The 10,022-nt window shown below is 38.0% G+C and overlaps 1 protein-coding gene across 1 annotated transcript in view; it reads left to right on the top strand.

Annotated features, from left to right (window-relative positions):
- Positions 1 to 711: 711 nt before the first annotated feature.
- OVCH2 (ovochymase 2) overlaps positions 712 to 10,022 on the top strand; it is a gene marked incomplete at its 3' end in the record, with an annotated part of 16,310 nt that continues 6,999 nt past the window's right edge. Inside the window, 11 exon segments of the mRNA XM_009867936.1 lie at positions 712 to 802; positions 2,131 to 2,240; positions 2,903 to 2,994; positions 4,299 to 4,471; positions 5,436 to 5,531; positions 5,955 to 6,106; positions 6,768 to 6,963; positions 8,120 to 8,143; positions 8,787 to 8,877; positions 8,981 to 9,114; positions 9,524 to 9,664. Of these exon segments, the coding sequence (XP_009866238.1) occupies positions 712 to 802; positions 2,131 to 2,240; positions 2,903 to 2,994; positions 4,299 to 4,471; positions 5,436 to 5,531; positions 5,955 to 6,106; positions 6,768 to 6,963; positions 8,120 to 8,143; positions 8,787 to 8,877; positions 8,981 to 9,114; positions 9,524 to 9,664 (1,300 nt within the window).

The raw sequence follows: 10,022 nt of genomic DNA, 5'->3' as shown, positions 1-10,022 counted from the left end.
TTATTAGGAATTGAATAACCTTCTAAGAGACTTGCACTATAATTGCTATTAAAAGTGAAGCTTGGCTGTCAAAGTGCCTCAGAACTGGTGCTGCTGATTGCAGCAATACTGAAATATTTAAAAATGTGAGCCCTGTTCTCCTTAGCTGCCTTTCAAAAATGGGATGTAAACGCTGCTCTTTTGAAAAAAAATGACCAATGCAGAGATCTATCTCTGTCTTGTACAACACTGAGCATGCTGCCAGCAAAATGATAAACTTTTGCCATGTTTCTCAGGTCTGTAGAACTGTCTAAATATGAAGTGTTGAAATATAAAGTATTGCCTATTCAAAAGCTGTAGAAATTGTAGGGGCAAACAGCAATTGGCGTTCCGTTGATGTGTGTTCTACTTTGATGTGTAGATCAGCCTGGGAAACTGTTGCTAGCAAAGCATGCAATGGTAACTTCATTCTTCATTTTGCTGGAAAAAATAAATTGGTTTAGGGAGGATTTTAGCCTCTATTTTTCAGCAAAGACTTCAATATTGTCATATAAAAGAATCATGCTTTCTTATATTTGGAAAATTTATTTGTGCAAGTGCTTTACAGCTGGATTAATGAGTAACTTCTACTTCAATTAGTTGCTGTTCTGCTGCAATACTAGTGTAGTAATTGAGTTTCTTTTTCCTTGTAAAAACTCTCCTTGTGTTTGCTCAATCATATTGCCTCCCAAGATGCGTGTTGAGTCCGGTGAGCTGCAGTTACTCTTGATGGGCATAGTTTGTGTTGCAGAGTTTTGTGTTGTACAATCCTCTCTTCAGAAAGGTAGGATGAAAAGTCTAACTTTAACTTTGATGATTTTCCAAATACTAACAGTTTTGTGCTTAGGCAGTGACAAGGATTGGAAGTTGGGGCTGAAATAGAGAGAAGATGCACTAGTTTCACCTTCTAGTTTTAATTTGCTTTTGTTCTGACCAAAGTCTGTAACTGAGAGCTATCTTTTAATGAGTAATTTTTATGAAACTTTTGTCTGATTCCTTGATGATTCAGAATGAATAACATTAAATTACCACGTTACCCATGGGCTGCAAACAAAATACAGCGAGCCCTCTCTTCTGTTGTCTTACACCTCTCTGGAACAATTCCTGATTGCAATTGTTCCTGTTTCCTTCATTAAGATTTAGTGAATTAGACTGGACTGGACTGGAAAGCAGATCTTGGCTGTTTGCATAACCATTTTGCTTCATTTTTAAATGCAGTCTGTAAAGCAGTCAGGAGTCTCTTGGACTTGCAGATGCCACAGCTCAGAAGATTTAGAGTTTGTCAAAATATAGATAAGTTTGGCATAATAACATTAATACAAATGTTAACTCATAACTTTTAAACCAATCTTGCCTATGTTAGGAGAACAGACTTATTCAATACTGAAAGAAAGAGGGAAAGTTTTAGTTTGTGAATATGGTTTTAATTTTAGTTATTTTCGTACATTTTCCCAATACCAAATTCCTTTTTGGTAAAACCTAAACCCTATTTTTCTTTAAACTTTGTATCTGTTTTTCGCCTTTCTTCAGTGTATTTTTGCACATGAGAAAAAAAAGTGGGTGCAGTGGGAATTAGGAAAGAATGAAAAAAGAAAAAAACAAACGCATAAATATTATGAGTTTCTCTCAGCCATAGCAGATGATAATGATAGTGAGTTAAGAAGAAATAAGTTGGGATGGTAATAGATGTAGACATTCAGCCAGTGTTGTTGGTCCTCAAGATCTATATGTTGTGCATTTTAACCCTCTTTGTCCAAAGTATTTTAAGTACAAATGCTGTGTATAAAGAGATTTCTGAAAATGATAACGAAACAGTGATTTAAGCCCCAAATCATTCCAAAACTTACTTGAAAGAGAAGAGTTAAATCAAAAAGTTCAAGTAAGCATGAGCCTAATGAGAATATTAAAATGTATGTACACACCCATTTGCTCATGGAAGGCAAAATTTAGTATTTGTGATAAAATTGAACCAAAAAGTGCTCATTTGGAGTACTTCTGAAAGTAGTACTTAGTCCAATTTAGGCCATGCCTTCCAACTTTATATTACAAAAAAAGTAGAAAAGCTTAAATCCAGACTAAAACTTCCCTTCTTTTCTCCCTTTTACGCCTCAGATCTTAAGTGTGGGCTAAAAGTTCAAGAGACAAAACCATGGAGCTACCTTAACCTTTTCACTCGGATTGTTGGGGGAAACCAAGTGAAACAAGGCTCACACCCATGGCAGGTTTGCACACGCAAATGTGATTTTTATCTTCAGAACAAAGTCATGACTTCTCGTAGAAGTGACAAGAGAGGAAAGCAGGTATACTTTGTGCTTGCTGACACTTGACAGTGTCCTGTTGAGCTCCACCCTGCAGTTTGGAACAGCAGCGAAGCAGGTGGAGAGGATGTGGACCCTGTCCTGTTCCCTGATAAACCTTCACTTATTTTTTATTCTGTTTATTGTTATTTCTGAAACAGTATCTGTAGATTACTATATTGCAGAGACATGGGTGAAACTGCTCAAAAATAAGGTGCCGAATGACACTGCTACCAGCCCCTACTATTGTCAGGCATTGTGGATTTGTAGTGCTCCTGGGGATCTGTAAAGGAAAAAAGTCTCAACTAGTAAGCTTTGTGCGTGCTGAGAACCTCTGCGACTTGGCCTTCGTGGCATGTGTGTTGCTTTTATCCAAGTACCAAGTCACAGCCAAAGGGAAAACACAAAGTTTTAGCATCCCTTAGACTCAAGGAGTGTAAGAACACCATGAAGGTGTAGTTGCTTGAAATGCAGCATGTAATTTATTTGAATCTTCAAAGGGTACTTCACGTACTGTCTCTTTTCTTCATCAAATGCAGTGAGAAAAAGATTTTCTTCATTTGGCATGCCTTCTTTGCACCATGCAGGTTTCCTTGAAACGAAGGCAAAAGCACTTCTGTGGAGGCACCATTGTTTCTGCTCAGTGGGTGGTCACGGCAGCTCACTGCGTTTTAGACAGGTACGGATGTGATACCGCAGGAGCAGGCTGCAGGGGCACAAAAACCATTGACTGCAAAATGTGTGTGTGCTGCAGCACCTTTTTGTGGCCGTTACTTACAGGTGCTACCCTTTTATTTGTAACCTCTGTTTTTCATGTTTTAAGAGAAAGGGAGAAAAGCAAAACCTTTGAACACCTCAAAAATAATTAAGAACAAAGTAAACTTACAGAGATTGGTGGAGACTGATTTTGGAAGTGTAGGTCAAAATCTGTACCTAATATCAGGTGACTGCAAGTATCCTTTATTCACTGTAATTTCCTGTTTACAGCTGAGAAAGCCTGTGATTTGAGCAAGTATCTCTTGTCAGATAGGAAACTGTCACTGGCAAAGATGGGGAAAAGCCTAAAAACAATCCAAATGTTACCTTTTATTTTGATAATGCTAAAAATGCTTGGGGCATATTTTTTTTTTTTTTTTTTTTTACAATAACAACTGGCAGATTATATGCAACTCAATGGTGAATGAATAATAGTAATGATTTCTTGCATGGTGATGATTTTCAGCCTGAAAAAGGAAATAAGTGGCTTCTGAATGTTATGGTGGAAGGTTTCAGTTCTGAGTTTGTGATGGCTTCACTGGGGTTCTAATTCCCTTACAGATAATACTGAATCTTCATACTAATGGATTACCTGGAATTATAAATGTGATCTGTATTTGGCATTGTATGTGATCACATCCTGGTCAAATTGGTCAACAACTGCAGAGTTTATATTAACTGCAGAAAGACAGGCAATGTGTAAATCAGCATAAAGCCTGCTGACGCAAAACTAATTTTTGAAGTCCAGTGAATAAATTTGAAGCAAAATAAAATTTATAATGATTGCTTTTGGTTTTCTTCACTGCCCATCTGATCTGGCATGAGTAGCCCTAAAGCAGGATGCACTACGTTTTTAAGGTATAAATTGAGAATGCTAGAGAAGTGATCTCTTTTTCTGTACTTCTATGTTCAAATCTTCCTTCCTCCTTCAAAAAGCAGTGTAACTGAGCATTTTTAAACACAATAAGAGGACCTTGTTCCTTAGTGGACCACCAAACCATGGTTAGTAGCATAGCTAAATGATTTTTCTTCTCAGTCCTTTTCATCTTCCAATTTGTACTACGGGGCATGCTCAGCTCTTGCTGACTGTGTGTATTAAGTGCTCTAAAATCTGAAGATGAAAGGTATTAAATATCAGGAGTAATAACTCCTCTATTTAAAAACAACTGTATTTTTTCCTTTCATACTGAATATTCTGTAACTGAAAATTTATTTTCTCTTCTACAGGAACCTACTCCAGTACTTGAATGTCACTGCAGGAGAGCATGATTTGAGGATCAGGGAGAATGGCGAGCAGACGCTCCCCGTTAAAAACATTATCAAGCATCCAAACTTTGACCCCAGAAGGCCGATGAACTATGACATTGCCCTGCTGAAGCTGGATGGAGCCTTCAGCTTCAGTAAGGCCGTAGTTAGCTGTGATCTTTTTCTGCTGGGGAGGTGAGGCCTTTGCTTCTCCCAGATGCTGTGAAAAGTCTTGAAACTCCATTTAAACCCATTTCACAGCTGCCAGATTACACTGCTAAAAACCTCCAGAGTATTTTGCAACTGAAGTATTTGAAATACCAGAGGTATGTCAGAAAAATGTATCAGTTGAATGAAACAGTCTTCTTCAGACTCAGTACTCCCTTTAAGAGAAAGGTATTATTCTTTGCACACAGGAAATTAAAATTTGACTAAATAGGCTTTTATTTTTTTGACTAATGCATTCGTGGAGATTCCTGCCTCTGGTGAACATTACTGCTAGTGGACAGCAGACCCGAGCCCAGGACGCAGGCAGTGCTGCCTGTACCTTTCTTGCACCTGCTGCTGTTTGCCCTCTTCTCCCTTCCTTCAGGGAGGAGCAGGGGGAACCTCCAGCAGTGGCTGTGGCCATCTAGGGACTGGAAGCTCCTGCTCCCCTCTTTCCTGGCCTGTGAGCCAGCCGCTTCTCAGCCCTACGCTTGCTTTATCCTATGGGCAGGTTTTCTTTGCGTCTGTTTTGCATAATATTGAGGTGCACAGGAGAGTCCACCTGACACCCTGCTCTTCCAAAGACCCCAGCTCACATCATTAGGTTTGTCTGTCTTTGCCACCACAAAGGTGGGCAACGACTTTTACTAATGAAAGTTTGGATCATGATAGCAGCTCCGTTTAGGCTAAATGGTAAGGCCCAGGCCGAAACTTGTGGTGCTCATGGCTTTCTTTTTCCATTCCAAAACACTAGGAAGTGGAGGCAACAGATAAATTGTCAAACGCCAAATTAATTTTTCAGATGCCACAAAAATAACGATACATTTTAATTTAAAAAAAAAATGAGACAGGGATCCTTTTGATGTTGTTCTTTCAAATACTTATTGATAAAATTCATGCCCATGTGTGTAGGTTCATCAGTTTTGCCAGCATGTCTTCCAGATCCAGGTGAAAAGTTTGAAGCAGGATATATCTGCACTGCTTGTGGTTGGGGACGTTTAAATGAGAGTAAGTCACTCAAATTGTTTGTTGAAATTAAGATTCCAAAGTACCATATTTCTGAAGCCAAGAGGTTGACTCTATAGGTCATAGACAGACCAAAGAAACTATCAACTGATCATAAGAATCGTAATCTCAAAATGGGATCTTTGCTAGCTTCTATGCTTACCGGTGAATTATTTCCAAGTGGATCACTGCAGTATAGACTGTATTTCAGTTTTTGAAATATTTTGAAATGTATTCAGGTAAAGTAAAACTGCTTATATATGCAAAACCAGATCTTCATCAAAACATGCTTGTAAGCATGAAATGGCTTGGAGTAAGTTTCCAAGTATTTTTTTTGGCTGTACTAGCAGTGACATTAAGTTCACTTTTCAGCATTTCCTATGAACAATTATTTTTTATAATTTTTTTTTTTTTTTTGTATCTCAGATGGGGTGCTCCCTCAGGTCTTACATGAAGTTGATCTACCAATCCTAAACAGTGAGGAGTGTTCAAGAGCATTATCAACTTTAAAGAGGCCCATCCAAGGTGACACTATAATGTGTGCTGGATTTCCAGATGGAGGAAAAGATGCCTGCCAGGTCAGCTGAGGACAGAGAGCCTTGTGCACTTACAAGTGTTTCTCAAAAGCTCAAAGTTCTGTGTGCCCAAGTCAATAAATGTCAATATCTGGAGTGTATTTGTTCTGATGTTTGAATTCTTTTGAGGGACAATACATTTTAATTATTGTATGAATTGTATGACAGGTTCCTGAGAGAAATTTTGCAATGTATCCCAGTGCAATAATGCTTTAGGCTTTGTAACTTCAGAACACTTGATAAATTAATTAGTTAACCTAGCTAAGATCCTAAGGAGGAATGTAGAAAGTATTGGCTTGGATTATAGGAAAGAAAGGGAGATGAAGGTTAAGTGATTTTTGCTTGTCATAAGGGGAGAAAACCCAATTCACTCCTTTTTATGTGCTAAAACACAACAGATCTTCAGCCACAAGGGAATTTGTCTGTCCCTCTGTTGACAACTTTGACAATTCTGGAGAAAGATGACAATCAAAAAAAACCCCAAGCCTGTCTGTCTTCACAGATTTTTTTTTTTTTTTTAAATTGCTATCCCTACATTACATGTTTGTTAGCAGGGCGCAAAAGAGAACTCAGTAAACTCTTTAAGGCTGACTCAGTGGTATGCACGCACTGCTGTAAGCTGTCAGTTGTGGGCTTTTACTTTTTTTTTTATTATTTTTTTCAGGGTGACTCAGGAGGTCCTCTTCTGTGTTGACGTAAGCATGGTGCCTGGACTCTCGCTGGAGTCATCTCCTGGGGAATGGGATGTGCTCGTGGCTGGATAAGTAATGAGAAGAAGAAACATCATAACAGAGGATCTCCGGGAATATTCACAGACCTCAGTGTGGTGCTTTCCTGGATTCAGGAGAACATGAGTACTGGTATTACATCTCCAGAGTAATGTGTCCCTCACTTGTGACAACTTTTCTGTCTCATAATAATATTTCATTCATCTTTTTCAAGATATAGCATTTACATTCCTCACTTTGTTTTCCTGGCAAAGCACTATAGCGTTTCACAATGCCTTTAAGTATATCGTACTGATTGGCAGATCCAAAGTCATGGAGCTGGAGATATAAATGACAATCTGTCTGGAGGTGAACTTCACTCAGAGCATTAAGACACTGAATGATTATTTTCTTCCGGTTTGGGCTATTTTCATTAAAAGGTATTGGAGATTGTGTTAAAATTTATGCAGAGGAATTAAAAACGAAGGAGGGGCGTATAAAATCCTTTGCTAGTCCATGCTAAGAAAAAAAAAATTGTGAGGGAGAAAAAATAAAATTTTCCCATTAGAAACCAGCTTCAGCTGGTGATTGAGAAAAGAAACCTTCATAATGTTGGAGGAAAATGAAAAGAGTTTAGCTTCTGAAAAATATGTTTGGCTTCAATTTAAAAAGGAGAGACAGACAGACATGGTCTTTTTAGTAGAAAAATCACTAGTTGGCCTATTGTATTATCAGGGAAAAATAATACGATTAGCTATTGTGGTAATTAAAGCCTGTTGGCTCCAGTGAGCAGAAATACTACCTTGATAGGTGAAGTGAAAATCCAATTTTCGATTGTGTTGCTCGAGGTTTTGCTTGCTTGATCTGTTATACTGTCACACTGGTGCAGAAGATCCTAACTGTCTTTAACCTCTCAGGCTTAATGTGCCTGTGCCCCTGATGTGATGCCAGCAGTTGGAGTCTGCTTCCCTTACCTGAAGTGTATAGTATTTGCTCGATGAGTATGTAGAAAGAGAGTGCTGTGCTGCTTAGACTGAGCAGTGACCTATCAATGTATGATGAGTCTAGAAGTGGCTCCTTGAGAATTCTTTATTCCAAAGTCAGCATTGCCTGAACTTGCACTTTTGTTTTAAGCCTAGTTTCCTGGAGACACTATGTCCCTAAGAAGCATTTTAATTTGTCTCAGTGCTCTGTTGTATAAAATTACCATTTCACACAGATTAAAATAAAGCCTACATAGTGAATATGAAACTCCAGTCATTTTTTTTTCTTCTTTTTTCTACATCCTTCCCTATCCCTCCTTTATTAGATCTGAAAATGAAAAGCTCCCCAGGTGAGTACAGTATTTTTTCAGTATTGTCTATATGTGTTAGAGCATAAAAAGACCCACAAAATAATATGATATATAATCTGTGAATGAGGAAGGGTGAAGAAGCTTGACTCATCAAAGCACTTTTGAATGTATGCTTTAAATATACACTTTTTTCCCCCGTGGTTCTGTAAAAAAAATTACATAGGGTTGTCCTTATGTACTGGTGACTTCAAAAAGGAATTTTCCTTAAGAGAGCTCCATATATAAAGCCCTATTTTATTGAAATGTAAATAAAATTAGTGGGAATAATGTAGCACAGAACCTCAAGCAGTGCATGAAATCTAGTTAGTGAAGTTGTTTCTGTATAAAAATACAGATTCTAAATATAAAGCAAGCACTGCCATTTTTACAATAAAATATGATAGCATGTTGACAGTGCTTCATTTTTGCTCCCAAATTATGTTTTTTAAAACTAATTTACCATAATCTCAAATAAAAAAGAGAATGGAGAAGACCCAGCATCAGTCTGCCAGCAGCACCAAGGTACAGCTGACCAGTCTTGAGTCTCACAGTATTCTCTAGGTGTGGGAGCTCTTGGGGGAACAGATGATTGCATATGTGTCAAAACTGAATCCTTCTATTTTGTTTTAACTCTGCAATGCAGCATTTTGTAGCATCCAGGATGGCAAACTCCCTGACAATGAAGAAGAATTACATTTCCCTGAAAGTCCCAAACAGTTTTATCAAAACAACCAGTAAGTAGACAAAACAGTCTTTCCCCAGAAACTGTTCCTTATACCAGTGGAGTTGTTTTTTGTTGCAGTTTTGTGAGCAGGAACTAATTTTTTTTTGTTCCAGGTTGTGTGTATGGACTCTGTTTGTACCAGAAGGGAACTATATATTGCTTCGTTTTTCCCACTTTGATATAGAGCCAGAAATGTTTTGTGACTATGACTCTTTGTCAGTCTATTTGAAAGATGACAGACTTATTGGTGAGTCGCCCTTATTCTTTGAAATGATCTGCCAGTGTACTCTTTCATTTCAACAGCAAGAACACCTAATGAAGATATTACTGTTCATTGTTTTACTTATGTTTTCATGAGGAATATGTTGGGATATATGAGCTAAAATAAAGCCAAAGATTCTGGGAGGAGAAATGAGTGGAAAATGCCTGGTAGGCAACTGTGTCAGCATACAACTTTCTGGTGTCAAGGATTTTCAGTTTTTAATAGTGTGCATCTATTTGGGCTAATGGGTTGATAGGGTGTGTAGAGGAATGAATAGGGAATTTCCTTTTCATCCTAATATTTTTACAACTAAATACCAAAAGCAGTACCAAAAATAGTTTTCTTAGGTGACTAAAGACATAAACAGCAATTGTTCTCTGATATTATATTTCAGGGAAATTTTGCGGGGAAGATCTTCCATCACCTATTTTGATTGGCTCCAATAGCATAAGACTGAAATTTGTTTCTGACAGCAAGGATTATGGAACTGGTTTTTCCATGACCTACAAAGCTCTTACACCAGATATTCTTCCTGGTAAGTCCCAAGTCTAGTAATACACCTGACAGGTGCCTTAGAGGACAACATGTCTACATGCTTAGGTAGTGACCCGAACAAAATTTTCAGGAGAAAATCAATCAGAGGAAGCCTCTATGATGATTTTATTTGGGTGATATTATGGAAAAGATAAGTGTGGTTAGGCTGTGTGTGACACTGTGGGGAAACTGGGATACCAGAGATAGGATAGATGCTATTGAGAGAAGCCCTCCTTTAACTTCACTTCTTCTCCATCCACTTCATACAAGATCTCACTTCTTTTTGTAATTCTAGAATGTGTAAAACTCAGGAAGATTAGCGCTAAGATGTATGTTGTGGAGAACTGCTTCCAGTTTTG

Source organism: Apaloderma vittatum, unplaced genomic scaffold, assembly GCF_000703405.1.
Source record: "Apaloderma vittatum isolate BGI_N311 unplaced genomic scaffold, ASM70340v1 scaffold16414, whole genome shotgun sequence".
Classification (NCBI taxonomy): Eukaryota; Metazoa; Chordata; class Aves; order Trogoniformes; family Trogonidae; genus Apaloderma; species Apaloderma vittatum.
The sequence above is the reverse complement of the archived record's forward strand: the minus strand, read 5'-3'. Positions and strand labels throughout refer to the sequence as shown.